The sequence below is a fragment of the Oncorhynchus tshawytscha genome, linkage group LG12 (genome assembly GCF_018296145.1).
Source record: "Oncorhynchus tshawytscha isolate Ot180627B linkage group LG12, Otsh_v2.0, whole genome shotgun sequence".
Classification (NCBI taxonomy): domain Eukaryota; kingdom Metazoa; phylum Chordata; class Actinopteri; order Salmoniformes; family Salmonidae; genus Oncorhynchus; species Oncorhynchus tshawytscha.
Window position 1 is genome coordinate 7681824 of NC_056440.1, and position 16682 is coordinate 7698505.

Genomic DNA, 16682 nt, shown 5'->3' on the forward strand with positions numbered 1-16682 from the left:
AGTCACTCATTTAAATTGGCCTCTGCCAAACTGCCGAACATTTATCAGGAGTGAATTAATCCCATTTCCAGACTCTTCTGATGGACAAACGTGGACTTCGTTAGCCGATACGGAGAGACAGGGAGAAAACTCACGACGCATTGGCTTAATCGTCCAACCAATCATCTCCCACAGCACATTTCCCCCCATACGATAGCATACCACAACAACAGATCCACGCTTCGCAGTCATGGGATTCTCTACATTTAAAGGCCTAGTGCAGTACAAAAACTTGATTTATCTGTGTTTTATATTTTCACACTATGAGGTTGGAATTAAATTGTGAATGTCCTTTTTAGTGTAAGAGGTGTTTTGTTCAGACTGTTTTGTTTTGGTGGGATGAAGTTTTGAATTGCATAATCTCAGTTAATCTCAGTTAACCCAAGTAAGAATCTGTTCTTTACTGACCTGCCTAGTTAAATAAAGATTAAATAAATAAACATGTTTTATTTTTCAATTTATACACACACACCTTGTTGTGGCTGGGGAGTCATGCCTAGCTGCAGAGCTAGGGGTGAAACAGCATCATTGGACATGGCTGGTTGCATACTGACTATGGGTGCCTACTACTGCATGCCACAACATGCTAGCGTGGTAAGCGCTAAGCTACAATCCGACAATAATTTTGAAATCCCCTCTGAAACATGCGAGGAGGGCTAGGCTAACCTTCCTCTGTGTTTATGAATGAGGCAGGGCAGGGTTGCTCTGGTTATGAACGAGGCAGGGCAAGGTTCATATTTGGGCAACCAAGGTACTTATTGTAGGTGTAAATACAATTGTTGTGTGTTGTATATTGTACCTGCATCGACACTGCCTGGACCTGAATGGTCTCTGGTTGGGAAAAGAGCTGGGGGTCAGCTACACGCAGGGTGAACTGTCCACTCCTGGAACAATGCAACGACACAATACATACACACATTAGAGACAGAAAGAGAGAGAGAGAGAGAGAGAGAGAGAGAGAGAGAGAGAGAGAGAGAGAGAGAGAGAGAGAGAGAGAGAGAGAGAGAAATGGAGAGGGAGACAGAGAGAGACAGCGAGAGAGACAGAGGGAAATAGAGGGAGATAGACAGAGAGAGACAGAGAAACAGAGAGAGAGACAGAGAGACAGAGAGAGAGAGACAGAGGGAAACAGAGAGCGAGACAGAGAGACACAGATAAATGGAGAGGGAGACAGAGACAGAGGGAGAGAGAGAGAGAGAGAGAGAGAGAGAGGGAAACAGAGAGAGAGAGACAGAGGGAAACACAGAGAGAGAGAGACAGAGAGACAGAGAGAGACAGATACATGGAGAGGGAGACAGAGAAGGAGAGAGAGAGAGAGAGAGAGAGAGAGAGAGAGAGAAAAAAAGAAAGGAAGAAACATATATTGAGATGGAGAGACATTTCTTTCTCAGTATACTCACTTGGCCTGGTCCTTGTCGTGAGTGAAGCGGACCTGTCTGCTCTGTAGCTGTGCCCAGGAGAAGGTGTCGTCTCGGGACATCTCTATCTCCCTGCCCCCCTCTAGGACAACCATACGGCCTGTAGCAGGGGGCTGCAGCAGCTGGAAGACCAAGCTCTCTGGAGGGCTGGCAGGTCAACATTCAATCAAAATCATTTGATAAATATCACAAATCATACTTTTAGCAGAGAGAAGGATGGGGTAAATTTAGTTCAGTCTCCTACCTGTCTTGATCCTGGGCAGAGAGTATGGTTGAGTCCAGGGGTTTAGTCCCTCCAATTGGTACCAGCAGAGAGCTACTGATATGCAGGGTTGGGGACTGGCTGTTAGCTGGATGGAGGGAGGAAATGAATAACGAGAGGGAAGAGGTAGGGAGGGGGAGGGAGGGGGAAAGAGCAAGAAAGAGAGGGATGGTAGAAGAGGGAGGAAGAAAAGGAGAGAGGGAGATAAGTGTCCCGAGTGTCCTACGATAAGGTTACAATGAATGAATAAATGTTCTGTCACATTATTGGTGTCCCCCAGGGCTCTGTACTCTTTAATGTCTCACTACTGGTGTCCCCCAGGGCTCTGTACTAGGTCCTCTTTAATGTCCCACGACTGGTGTCCCACATGGCCCTGTACTAGGTCCTCTTTAATGTCCCACTACTGGTGTCCCCCAGGGCTCTGTACTTGGTTTATTTTTTTTATTTTACCTTTATTTAACCAGTTAAGAACAAATTCTTAATTTCAATGACGGCCTAGCAACAGTGGGTTAACTGCCTGTTCAGGGGAAGAACAACAGATTTGTACCTTGTCAGCTCGGGGGTTTGAACTTGCAGCCTTCCGGTTACTAGTCCAACGCTCTAACCACTAGGCTACCCTGCCACCCCAAGGTCTCCTTAAATGTCTCACTACTGGTGTCCCCCAGGGCTCTGTACTAGGTCCTCTTTAATGAACAGACATTGGTTGAGAACTATGAAACACGCCCTTCTCTCCCCCAGTACAAAAGCCCGTTGACGGAAGTCAACCTTAGTTCCTGATGACGTGAGAAGTGGAATCGATATATTTAAAAGGGCTAATTTCAATGTGGATGTGATCACCACCACCACGCTGGAATGGTGAATTTCGACTAGACCAGAATACAGCAGTATGGTGAGTATGGCAACTTGTTATGAACTACGAATGATTATTCACTAAAGAAGTTATACCTCCTAGACATCGAGTTATCAGCTGCAGCTGTAAACGTACGTGGCCTAGAAAAGGACAGACAATCTCTGAAGAACGACAGGGTACTTCAACGTATCCGCTCTACAACACTTCGACCAGAAAGATTCTTCAAAGGACAATGGCGATTTCTGCTGGGTAAACCAGTCTTCCATATTCGACCCATCTTCCGAAGCGCAGCGCAGAGTAAATATATATATTTTTCCTTTTCTGAATGGCCGGTTATTAGAATGCATAAGATTTTGTATTTATGGTAGCATAGCTTCTCAAGGTCCGATAAAGATTCAGTCCCTTTGTCCCTCAGTCTTCCGGCTCTTTCATTCAAACCCAACCCCCTTCCTTTGTGTAACCAGCCGTCATATCGGGTTAACCCACTAGGGGCTTTTCATGACATGATTAGTAATCGATGTCTGATCTATCCTATGTATATATACATATACATGTAATTTTGTGTGATTATGTAGGTCTTCAGTAGATACATAATTAAGCCAATTTGTGTATTGATGATTCAATTTATAAGCTAGGGTTTGTGCAGATAACCAAGAATTTATGATAATCCGAATGAGACCGATCGAGGTGACGATTAATAATTGATATATTGATATAAAAGATCGTCAGATTTTAAGACAGTGGATTCGGGAGATAACCACTCTATATAAATGAATGCTTCCGTGGTGCCCCAGGTTATTAGTGGTTTAATTGTTGCATGGTTTAATTCAATCACGTAATCAATTCAATGTTAGGTAATCGATTTGATAAAATAGCATGTCATAAAATTGAATCAGTCAGAGACACAACACTGGTATCCCCCAGGGCTTGGTACTAGGTCCTATCCTGTTCTGTCTACTGGTGTCCCCCAGGGCATGGTACTAGGTCCTATCCTGTTCTGTCTACTGGTGTCCCCCAGGGCATGGTACTAGGTCCTATCCTGTTCTGTCTACTGGTGTCCCCCAGGGCATGGTACTAGGTCCTCTCCTGTTCTGTCTACTGGTGTCCCCCAGGGCATGGTACTAGGTCCTCTCCTGTTCTGTCTACTGGTGTCCCCCAGGGCATGGTACTAGGTCCTATCCTGTTCTGTCTACTGGTGTCCCCCAGGGCATGGTACTAGGTCCTATCCTGTTCTGTCTACTGGTGTCCCCCAGGGCATGGTACTAGGTCCTCTCCTGTTTTCTCTACATGTATACACCAGAGCTTACCATGGCAAGTCCTGCTCTTCTTGTCACTATAGAAACCGTGTCCACAGTCTGGAGTACAGTATCCATCTCTCAGGTAAGTGTTTTGTCTGCACACGGTGCAGCGACCCATCCCCTCACACTCCACACAGTCAGCTGAGCATGCTGGGTAACAGGAAGAGAGGAAACAACACAAAAAGTGTGACTTAACCAGAAGCTCAGTTATGATGATTGACTGCCTCAATAGGGTCTGTATGTAACTGGGCTGAAACTAGAAAACAAAACAACAAAAAACTACTGAAAAACCCTGCTTGTTCTAAACGAAGAGTCTTATGTGTATCTTTCTACGTTTACATCATTATGACATCACGTTTTATGTATGTCTCTGCATAAGTTGTTTGAATAAACCTAAACAGAGCTGCATAGAGTGAATGATTACACGGTAAAAATATGATGGAGTAAATGTAAACTCTTAATTGAAGAAAATGTTACTCTGCCACAGAGTAACATTTGGTCCCAGTCTAAAAAGAGTAAAACTCACTCTGGCAACAGAGTTATTTTTACAGAGAGGTATATATGCTCAATTTAGTGTTGATATTTAACTCCGAATCACTGCGTTTCATTCTGTACGGTATTCATTGAAAATAACGATGTTATTTCTTTTTTTAACTCTGCAGTGTCGTTCAGTATTCTTGAGTTAATTATTTTGAGTAATGTTTACCCTCACAACATAATCGCAAGAGTTAATTCAACTCTTGCGGAGTCAAACTCAACACTATTTGGGGGTTTATATGGTCCCATTTAAGGTTGCATGCAACATGACATCCAATCTCTATTGGTATCCATCTATGAGGGAGGATTGTTCAGCAATTTGACATCACCCACAACTTACAATCAGAACGCATGTCAGAGCAGGGAGGAGAGATCTATTGTTAGACTACAGTATCATGTAAACAGGAACAGCCGTCTCCTCGGTAACGGTTGCAATACATCCAACCATTTACAGATTAGGTTAGTTGAGGGAAAATGGATATTCTATATCATTGTGTAGTAGCACATTTAAAACATAGCCCATGTACCAGATTAAACACAGATACTGAAACAAAGAATAACAAAAAAATATACAGTGCAACAGTGGACAATTAATGTCCCTCCCGCATGTGTGGATACAGGGTTTTAACTCCCTGTCTCTGGCTACTCTTAATAGAGTTAAAGTGACTCAGTCCCAATCCAAATCCAGTTACAAACGATATGTTTTTAGTCTGTGATTTCAACTCTCTTTGATTTACTGTGTAGTCTTACGTGTACATAGCTTCAGAGAGGAGTCCAAGAAGAATGTCCTCCCACACTCCAACACACAGTGGCCCTGCAGGGTGGAATAAGGAGTCTGGCATCGCCCACACTGGCCTGGCCCGTGGCACACTTCACAGTGTTCATCACAACCTGGCGCACAGAGAGAAAGAGAGAGAGAGACCGAGAGAGCGAGGGGACACGGACATTGACAGAGAGAGCGAGGGGACATGGACATTGACAGAGAGAGCGAGGGGACAGAGACATTGACAGAGAGAGCGAGGGGACAGAGACATTGACAGAGAGAGCGAGGGGACAGAGACATTGACAGAGAGAGCGAGGGGACAGAGACATTGACAGAGAGAGCGAGGGGACAGAGACATTGACAGAGAGAGCGAGGGGACAGAGACATTGACAGAGAGAGCGAGGGGACAGAGACATTGACAGAGAGAGCGAGGGGACAGAGACATTGACAGAGAGAGCGATGGGACAGAGACATTGACAGAGAGAGCGAGGGGACAGAGACATTGACAGAGAGAGCGAGGGGACAGAGACATTGACAGAGCGAGCGATGGGACAGAGACATTGACAGAGAGAGCGATGGGACAGAGACATTGACAGAGAGAGCGAGGGGACAGAGACATTGACAGAGAGAGTGAGGGGACAGAGACATTGACAGAGAGAGTGAGGGGACAGAGACATTGACAGAGAGAGTGAGGGGACAGAGACATTGATAGAGAGAGAAAAGGGACAGAGAAATTGACAGAGAGCGAGAGAGAGAGATAGAGAAAGAGGGGACATTGACAGAATAAGAGAGGGGACAATGAGAGAGAACATAACACAGGTTAGAAGGTAAAACTGACTTAAAACAGACAACAACACTGAAAGATTTAATAAGTTAAACGATCATTCTATTCAGGCACTTACTGAGGCATCTCTCCCCTTTCTGGTAGGACCCTGGGGAGCAGCCCTGGGTGCAGAGTCCATCCTGAAGAACGTGTCCTTCCATGCACTGTAGACAGTCAGTACGCAGAGGACCCTCACATTCATTACAGCTCCAATCACACTCTGGAGGAGAGAGGGAGGGAGGGAGGGAGGGAGGGAGGGAGGGAGGGAGGGAGGGAGGGAGGGAGGGAGGGAGGGAGGGAGGGAGGCAGGGAGAGAGAGAGGGAGGCAGGGAGAGGGAGACAGGGAGGGAGGGAGAGAGGAAGGGAGGGAGGGAGCGAGGGAGGGAGGGAGGGACGGAGGCAGGGAGCGAGGGAGGGAGGGACGGAGGCAGGGAGGGACGGAGGGACGGAGGCAGGGAGCGAGGGAGGGAGGGAGGGAAGGGTTAGGAAAGAAGAGAAAGGAGAGAAAGAGAGACATCGACAGAAACAGATTAACAGAAAGAGAGTGTCAGAATGAGCAAGAGAGAGACCGACAGTGAGCACAGCCTTGCTATTGAGAGAAGGCCACCGTAGGCAGACCTGGCTCTCAAGAGAAGACAGGCTATGTGCACACTGCCCACAATTTGAAAACAAATCCAATCTTGATAAACTCCCATATCTATTAGGTGAAATACCACAGTGTGTCACCACAGCAGAAAGATTTGTGAGCTGTTGCCACAAGAAAAGGGCAACCAGTGGAGCAGAAACACCATTGTAAATACAACCTATTGTATATTTATCGGTTGAACTATTTGCACATTGTTACAGCACTGTATACATCCAATAACATTACATTTATCGGTTGAACTATTTGCACATTGTTACAGCACTGTATACATCCAATAACATTACATTTATCGGTTGAACTATTTGCACATTGTTACAGCACTGTATACATCCAATAACATTACATTTGAAATGTCTATATTCTTTAAAAACTTACTTTCTGATTGCTTATTTTCCTTTTTTGTTTATTATCTATTTAACTTGCTTTGGAAATGTTAACATGTTTCCCAATAAAGCCCTTTGAATTGAACTGAAAGAGACAGAGACTCCTGACTCCTGAAAACAGACTCCTGAGAAACATTCTTATTAAACTCCTGATGATTAAGTCCAGATGACTAAATCCTGTTGACTAAATCCTGATGACTAAGTTCTGATGACAAAGTCCTAATGATTAATCCCATCACCTATTGAAGCCTGAGCAGTGGGGCTGCATGTACACTGCCAGACGGTTCTGACAGCTGACACACTGTAACTCAGGAGTCTTCAACGAATACAACACTCTCTCTCTCTCTCTCTCTCTCTCTCTCTCTCTCTCTCTCTCTCTCTCTCTCTCTCTCTCTCTCTCTCTCTCTCTCTCTCTCTCTCTCTCTCTCTCTCTCTCTCTCTCTCTCTCTCTCTCTCTCTCTCTCTCTCTCTCTCTCTCTCTCTCTCTCTCTCTCTCTCTCTCTCTCTCTCTCTCTCTCTCTCTCTCTCTCTCTCTCTCTCTCTCTCTCTCTCTCTCTCTCTCTCTCTCTCTCTCTCTCTCTCTCTCTCTCTCTCTCTCTCTCTCTCTCTCTCTCTCTCTCTCTCTCTCTCTCTCTCTCTCTCTCTCTCTCTCACACACCTCTCCTCATCTTCCTATTACATCCCAGAATGACAGAGCAACATCAATAATAACAACGACAACAACAACTGCCCCAGCTAACGCTGCACAGTCTCTCTACCTTGCCAGGTTTACCCAGGGTTCAGGGGATCTTCCAGGTAGCAAGCGGCGTCGCGTTGGGTGTGTGTGTGTGTGTGTAACTAGAACTAGCTCAGGGGATAAACAGTGTTGATTCTATTGACTGACTGGCTGCTGTGTTGAAACACCTGCTGAGATACTATTCAGCCACCGCTCACACACACACGCGGCGCACACTCACACACACACTCACTCACACATGCGCACACACACATGCACGCAAACACACACGCACACACACCCTTAAGCACATATGCACACACAAAACACACACAGCTCTTCACGGCTCCCTGAATGGAAATAAACTCCCTCCCTCTCTGTATTACTTATCTAATTCTGTCAGCAGAGTGGGAAGTGCTTTTATACCTGAGGGGCGGAGCTCATTTTGCTTGACAAAAACCTGATTACGTTATTTCACCACAGATAAAGGAGCCGCTGAGGCCCCCTAGCAAACAGCAGTCATATCCTCCTAAAACACTGTTGTTGTTGTTGCTGTTGTTGTTTATGTTGTTGCTGTTTTTGTTGTTTATGTTGTTGTTGTTTATGTTGTTGTTATTGTTGTTTATGCTGGTGTTGTTGCTGTTAATGTTGTTTATGCTGGTGTTGTTGTTGTTGTTTATGCTGGTGTTGTTGTTGTTTATGTTGGTTTTGTTGTTATTGTTGTTGCTGTTGTTGTTGCTGCTGTTGTTGTTTATGTTGGTGTTGTTGTTTATGTTGTTGTTGTTCATGTTGTTGTTGTTGTTTATGTTGTTGTTGTTGTTTATGTTGTTGTTGTTGCTGTTGGTGTTGTTTATGTTGTTGTTGTTGTTTATGTTGGTGTTGTTGCTGTTGTCTGAATTTAGGTGAGGATTTCTGCATTGTGCCACTAACCCAGACATACTGTAGTCTACCTTGAGCTTTTTAATACCTTGATGATTAGAAATGATGGATTGAGAAGAAAAAATATGTATGTGAAGCATAATCCTCCTACCTCTGATGTTCAGTAGGTCTACTGTACCTCTACCTCTGATGTTCAGTAGGTCTACTGTACCTCTACCTCTGATGTTCAGTAGGTCTACTGTACTACTACCTCTGATGTTCAGTAGGTCTACTGTACCTCTACCTCTGATGTTCAGTAGGTCTACTGTACCTCTACCTCTGATGTTCAGTAGGTCTACTGTACCTCTACCTCTGATGTTCAGTAGGTCTACTGTACCTCTACCTCTGATGTTCAGTAGGTCTACTGTACCTCTACCTCTGATGTTCAGTAGGTCTACTGTACCTCTACCTCTGATGTTCAGTAGGTCTACTGTACTACTACCTCTGATGTTCAGTAGGTCTACTGTACCTCTACCTCTGAGGTAGTACTGATGGGCACAGCTGTCGTACTGTTCTGTCTCTATGGGCTGGGGTTAAGGTTAGGGTTACTGTCAGGTCTACTGTACCTCTGCAAGTGCGGATGGTGGTGTTGAGGTAGTACTGATGGGCACAGCTGTCGTACTGGCACTCCCCGAACATCAGAACCTTGCCCGGGTCACGACACGACGTACACTCTCCTCCCGTCTCACAGGATAGACACTGGCTGCCACACGCTGAAAGACACCGTATATCATGTTGTTAAAGATGGAGATGAAGAGACAGGGTCCATATGCAAAAACCCCAGCAGGACACTGTGGCAATAAACAATGTTAGCCTGGTAAATGTAGTCTACAGGTCTGTAAAACCTGGGTGGAGGCAGAAAGCACTTTTTTTACCTCTGCAGCGTCTGTCTCCTTCGGCATAGTAACCCAGCGGGCAGGTGGGGGCACACAGCCCTGAGGTCAACAGAAAGTTGGGGGCGGGACAGGAACTACAGGACAGAGGCCCCTCCCCACTGCAGCCCTCACAGGAAGCATGGCATCCTGGGAGAAATAAACAGGAATGTGACTGAATTAACAAGCAACAAATCAGCTTCAACATAAACTAAGCAAAGGACTGGAATGAAATGTAATGATTCAATGTGTCGGCAGGAATAAAACCATAGAAGAAAAACAAGAAGATGGGATGTAAGTGATTCCTGTTTATTGTTAACGGTTCAGCTCTTTCTCATGACAGGTCTCTATAAACCCTGTAGACAAATGGGTATCATTTTGGGATTTCTGAGAGTTTTACAGAACAATGAAATGCACAAACAGTGACATCCTTCCAATGTATGGAAGGTTAAACACAACCTAAGACCAGCCTTTCTAGGTTAAATAGAACCTAACACCAGCCTTTCTAGGTTAAATAGAACCTAACACCAGCCTTTCTAGGTTAAATAGAACCTAACACCAGCCTTTTCTAGGTTAAATAGAACCTAACACCAGCCTTTCTAGGTTAAATACAACCTAAGACCAGCCTTTCTAGGTTAAATAGAACCTAACACCAGCCTTTTCTAGGTTAAATAGAACCTAAGACCAGCCTTTCTAGGTTAAATACAACCTAACACCAGCCTTTCTAGGTTAAACACAACCTAAGACCAGCCTTTCTAGGTTAAATACAACCTAACACCAGCCTTTCTAGGTTAAACACAACCTAAGACCAGCCTTTCTAGGTTAAATACAACCTAAGACCAGCCTTTCTAGGTTAAACACAACCTAAGACCAGCCTTTCTAGGTTAAACACAACCTAAGACCAGCCTTTCTAGGTTAAACACAACCTAAGACCAGCCTTTCTAGGTTAAACACAACCTAAGACCAGCCTTTCTAGGTTAAACACAACCTAAGACCAGCCTTTTCTAGGTTAAATACAACCTAACACCAGCCTTTCTAGGTTAAACACAACCTAACACCAGCCTTTTCTAGGTTAAATACAACCTAACACCAGCCTTTCTAGGTTAAATAGAACCTAAGACCAGCCTTTCTAGGTTAAATACAACCTAACACCAGCCTTTCTAGGTTAAATACAACCTAACACCAGCCTTTCTAGGTTAAATACAACCTAAGACCAGCCTTTCTAGGTTAAATACAACCTAAGACCAGCCTTTCTAGGTTAAACACAACCTAACACCAGCCTTTCTAGGTTAAATACAACCTAACACCAGCCTTTCTAGGTTAAATAGAACCTAACACCAGCCTTTCTAGGTTAAATACAACCTAACACCAGCCTTTCTAGGTTAAATACAACCTAACACCAGCCTTTCTAGGTTAAATACAACCTAACACCAGCCTTTTCTAGGTTAAATAGAACCTAAGACCAGCCTTTCTAGGTTAAATACAACCTAAGACCAGCCTTTCTAGATTAAATACAACCTAACACCAGCCTTTTCTAGGTTAAATAGAACCTAAGACCAGCCTTTTCTAAGTTAAATACAACCTAACACCAGCCTTTTCTAGGTTAAATACAACCTAACACCAGCCTTTCTAGGTTAAATACAACCTAACACCAGCCTTTCTAGGTTAAATACAACCTAACACCAGCCTTTCTAGGTTAAATACAACCTAACACCAGCCTTTCTAGGTTAAATACAACCTAACACCAGCCTTTCTAGGTTAAATACAACCTAACACCAGCCTTTCTAGGTTAAATACAACCTAACACCAGCCTTTCTAGGTTAAATACAACCTAACACCAGCCTTTCTAGGTTAAATACAACCTAAGACCAGCCTTTTCTAGGTTAAATACAACCTAACACCAGCCTTTCTAGGTTAAATACAACCTAACACCAGCCTTTCTAGGTTAAATACAACCTAACACCAGCCTTTCTAGGTTAAATACAACCTAACACCAGCCTTTCTAGGTTAAATACAACCTAACACCAGCCTTTTCTAGGTTAAATAGAACCTAAGACCAGCCTTTCTAGGTTAAATACAACCTAAGACCAGCCTTTCTAGGTTAAATACAACCTAACACCAGCCTTTCTAGGTTAAATACAACCTAAGACCAGCCTTTTCTAGGTTAAATACAACCTAACACCAGCCGTTTCTAGGTTAAATACAACCTAAGACCAGCCTTTTCTAGGTTAAATACAACCTAACACCAGCCTTTCTAGGTTAAATAGAACCTAAGACCAGCCTTTCTAGGTTAAATACAACCTAACACCAGCCGTTTCTAGGTTAAATAGAACCTAAGACCAGCCTTTTCTAAGTTAAATACAACCTAACACCAGCCTTTTCTAGGTTAAATACAACCTAACACCAGCCTTTCTAGGTTAAATAAAAACCTAACACTAGCCTTTCTAGGTTAAATACAACCTAACACCAGCCTTTTCTAGGTTAAATACAACCTAACACCAGCCTTTCTAGGTTAAATACAACCTAACACCAGCCTTTCTAGGTTAAATACAACCTAAGACCAGCCTTTCTAGGTTAAATACAACCTAACACCAGCCTTTTCTAGGTTAAATACAACCTAAGACCAGCCTTTCTAGGTTAAATACAACCTAACACCAGCCTTTTCTAGGTTAAATACAACCTAACACCAGCCTTTCTAGGTTAAATACAACCTAACACCAGCCTTTCTAGGTTAAATACAACCTAACACCAGCCTTTCTAGGTTAAATACAACCTAACACCAGCCTTTCTAGGTTAAATACAACCTAACACCAGCCTTTTCTAGGTTAAATAGAACCTAAGACCAGCCTTTCTAGGTTAAATACAACCTAACACCAGCCTTTCTAGGTTAAATACAACCTAACACCAGCCTTTCTAGGTTAAATACAACCTAACACCAGCCTTTCTAGGTTAAATACAACCTAACACCAGCCTTTCTAGGTTAAATACAACCTAACACCAGCCTTTCTAGGTTAAATACAACCTAACACCAGCCTTTCTAGGTTAAATACAACCTAACACCAGCCTTTCTAGGTTAAATACAACCTAAGACCAGCCTTTCTAGGTTAAATACAACCTAACACCAGCCTTTTCTAGGTTAAATACAACCTAAGACCAGCCTTTCTAGGTTAAATACAACCTAACACCAGCCTTTTCTAGGTTAAATACAACCTACAACCTAACACCAGCCTTTCTAGGTTAAATACAACCTAACACCAGCCTTTCTAGGTTAAATACAACCTAACACCAGCCTTTCTAGGTTAAATACAACCTAACACCAGCCTTTCTAGGTTAAATACAACCTAACACCAGCCTTTTCTAGGTTAAATACAACCTAACACCAGCCTTTCTAGGTTAAATACAACCTAACACCAGCCTTTTCTAGGTTAAATAGAACCTAAGACCAGCCTTTCTAGGTTAAATACAACCTAACACCAGCCTTTCTAGGTTAAATACAACCTAACACCAGCCTTTCTAGGTTAAATACAACCTAACACCAGCCTTTCTAGGTTAAATACAACCTAACACCAGCCTTTTCTAGGTTAAATACAACCTAACACCAGCCTTTCTAGGTTAAATACAACCTAAGACCAGCCTTTCTAGGTTAAATACAACCTAACACCAGCCTTTTCTAGGTTAAATACAACCTAACACCAGCCTTTCTAGGTTAAATACAACCTAACACCAGCCTTTTCTAGGTTAAATACAACCTAAGACCAGCCTTTCTAGGTTAAATACAACCTAACACCAGCCTTTTCTAGGTTAAATACAACCTAACACCAGCCTTTTCTAGGTTAAATAGAACCTAAGACCAGCCTTTCTAGGTTAAATACAACCTAAGACCAGCCTTTCTAGGTTAAATACAACCTAACACCAGCCTTTCCAGGTTAAATACAACCTAACACCAGCCTTTCTAGGTTAAATACAACCTAACACCAGCCTTTCCAGGTTAAATACAACCTAACACCAGCCTTTCTAGGTTAAATACAACCTAACACCAGCCGTTTCTAGGTTAAATACAACCTAAGACCAGCCTTTTCTAGGTTAAATACAACCTAACACCAGCCTTTCTAGGTTAAATAGAACCTAAGACCAGCCTTTCTAGGTTAAATACAACCTAACACCAGCCGTTTCTAGGTTAAATAAAAACCAATACATCATGAGCTGACAGGTGTGATTTGGGATTTCTATTGGAGAGGCAGTTTGTTCACATCTTCACACTAAACCATCTTTGTTAATATAATTGTTCTCGACTTCCTCTATCGTCTTTGGTGTTTCTGTCTGACAACACAGAGCATCTGTATTCTCCTCTGACAAGTCCTTCCCTTGTTAACACATGTTCCATGGTACATGAATATACCTTGTGGTGTAGCGACTGCTTTTCACCCAGAGACAAATCTCCTATTGACAGAATACTGCACAGATAAAGAAAAATGGTCCTCCTCTTCTTCTTCTTCTTCTTCTTCTTCTTCTTCTTCTTCTTCTTCTTCTTCTTCTTCTTCTTCTTCTTCTTCTTCTTCTTCCTCTTCTTCTTCTTCTTCTTCTTCTTCTTCTTCTTCCTCTTCTTCTTCTTCTTCTTCCTCCTCTTCTTCTTCTTCTTCCTCTTCTTCTTCTTCTTCCTCCTCTTCTTCTTCTTCCTCCTCTTCTTCTTCTTCCTCTTCTTCTTCTTCTTCTTCTTCTTCTTCTTCTTCTTCTTCTTCTTCTTCTTTCTTCTTCTTCTTCTTCTTCTTCTTCTTCTTCTTCTTCTTCTTCTTCTTCTTCTTCTTCTTCTTCTTCTTCTTCTTCTTCTTCTTCTTCTGAGGAGGAGGAGGAGGAGGAGGAGGAGGAAAGATCGGACCGACGCGCAGCGTGGTAAGTGTTCATATTTTAATGAAATATACCGGGAACTTTGAATACAGAAGAACAAGAGCAATAAATGGAAACCCGAAACAGTTCTGTATGGTAAAACACAGACACAGAAAACAACCACCCACAATTCATAGTGGGAAAACAGGCTGCCTAAGTATGATTCTCAATCAGAGACAACGATCGACAGCTGCCTCTGATTGTGAACCATACCAGGCCAAACACATAGAAATACAAAACATAGAACAAAAACATAGAATGCCCACCCCAACTCACGCCCTGACCAAACTAAAATAGAGGCATAAAAAAGTAACTAAGGTCAGGACGTGACAAACATCCCATCTCTCTCTCTCATCCCATCTCTCTCTCTCTCTCTCTCATCCCATCTCTCTCTCTCATCCCATCTCTCTCTCTGTCTCTCTCTCATCCCATCTCTCTCATCCCATCTCTCTCTCTCTCTCTCATCCCATCTCTCTCTCTCATCCCATCTCTCTCTCTCTCTCTCTCTCATCCCATCTCTCTCTCTCTCTCTCTCTCTCTCATCCCATCTCTCTCTCTCATCCCATCCCATCTCTCTCTCTCTCTCTCTCTCTCTCATCCCATCTCTCTCATCCCATCTCTCCCTCCCCCTCTCTCTCTCCCAACTCCCTCCCTCTTCCCCCTCCTTCCCTCCCAACTCCCTCCCCCTCTCTCTCTTTCTCTCCCTTTCCCTCTCAATCCCTCTGGCCTAGGTGTGTAGTGATTACAAACATTCATTATATGTGTGTGTGTCTGTTCGCATGCTTGCGTGTATAACTTACTCTTGCAGGCCCCGTGCCAGGGGTAGTGGCCGAGAGGACAGTGGGTGGCACAGTGGTCTCCTAGCAACAGGGTCCTGACAGCCTTACACCACAGACACACACTGCCCACACCCGTTTGTAGGTCCGCTGCACAGCGCAGGCAATCATTGTTGCATTCTGGGAACAGAGAGGGCAAAGGTCACACACAGCAGCTTACAAAAGGAAAGGTTAGGGCCGCTCCTGTTTACATTGTATATTCATGATATTAGATTGATGATACCGATTAGTGTTAAAAACACGACACAGACTTCAGACCTGAGTCTAGCTAGGACTACACCACCTTACTCCAGCGCAAATAGGGCTTTATCATACCTTCATACTCCTATCACCACTATCATCACTATCACCCATATCCCCACTATCACCACTATCATCACTATCACCCATATCACCCACATCACCACTATCATCACTATCACCCATATCACCACTATCACCACTATCACCCCTATCACCCATATCACCCATATCACCCACATCACCACTATCATCACTATCACCACTATCACCCCCATCACCCATATCACCACTATCCCCACCATCACCCTATCACCCATTTCACCACTATCACCACTATCACCCATATCACCACTATCACCCCTATTACCGCTATCACCCCTATCACCCCATCACCACTATCACCCCTGTCACCACTATCACCCATATCACCCCCATCACCACTGTCACCCCTATCACCCTATCACCACTATCACCCCAATCACCACTAGCACCCCAATCACCCCTGTCACCACAATTCCCCTATCACCCCAATCACCCCTGTCACCACTATCACCCCTATCACCACTATCACCCATATCACCCCCATTACCACTGTCACCCCTATCACCACTATCACCCCAATCACCACTAGCACCCCAATCACCCCTGTCACCACAATTCCCCCTATCACCACTGTCACCACTATCACTCCCATCACCACTGTCACCACTATCACCACTATCACCACTGTCACCACCATCACCACTATCACTACTGTCACCACTATCACCACTGTCACCACTATCATCCATATCATCACTGTGACCCATATCACCACTATTACCCCTAGCACCACTGTCACCACTATCACCACTGTCACCACTATCACCACCATCACTACTGTCACCACTATCACCACTATCACTACCATCACCACTATCACCACCATCACCACTATCACCACTGTCACCACTATCAACACTATTACCACTATCACCACTATCATCCATATCATCACTGTGACCCATATCACCATTATCACCCCTATCACCACCATCACCACTATCACCACTGTCACCACTACCACCACTATCACCACTGGCACCACTATCACCTCTATCATGGTCACCCAAATACATAGATGATAAAGAATACCTCTGTATCTAATGATGTGACTGGCTAGCTGGCTGACTGACTGGCTAGCTGACTGGCTAGC

At 43.9% G+C, this 16682-nt stretch overlaps 1 protein-coding gene across 1 annotated transcript in view; it reads right to left on the reverse strand.

The window, feature by feature from the left end:
* LOC112240057 (extracellular matrix organizing protein FRAS1) overlaps window positions 1-16682 on the reverse strand; it is a 338168-nt gene that overhangs the window by 98073 nt on the left and 223413 nt on the right. The window contains 9 exon segments of the mRNA XM_042331265.1: window positions 839-923; window positions 1440-1604; window positions 1702-1807; window positions 3877-4017; window positions 5155-5295; window positions 6070-6210; window positions 9219-9365; window positions 9528-9674; window positions 15209-15364. Coding sequence (XP_042187199.1) covers window positions 839-923; window positions 1440-1604; window positions 1702-1807; window positions 3877-4017; window positions 5155-5295; window positions 6070-6210; window positions 9219-9365; window positions 9528-9674; window positions 15209-15364 — 1229 coding nt within the window.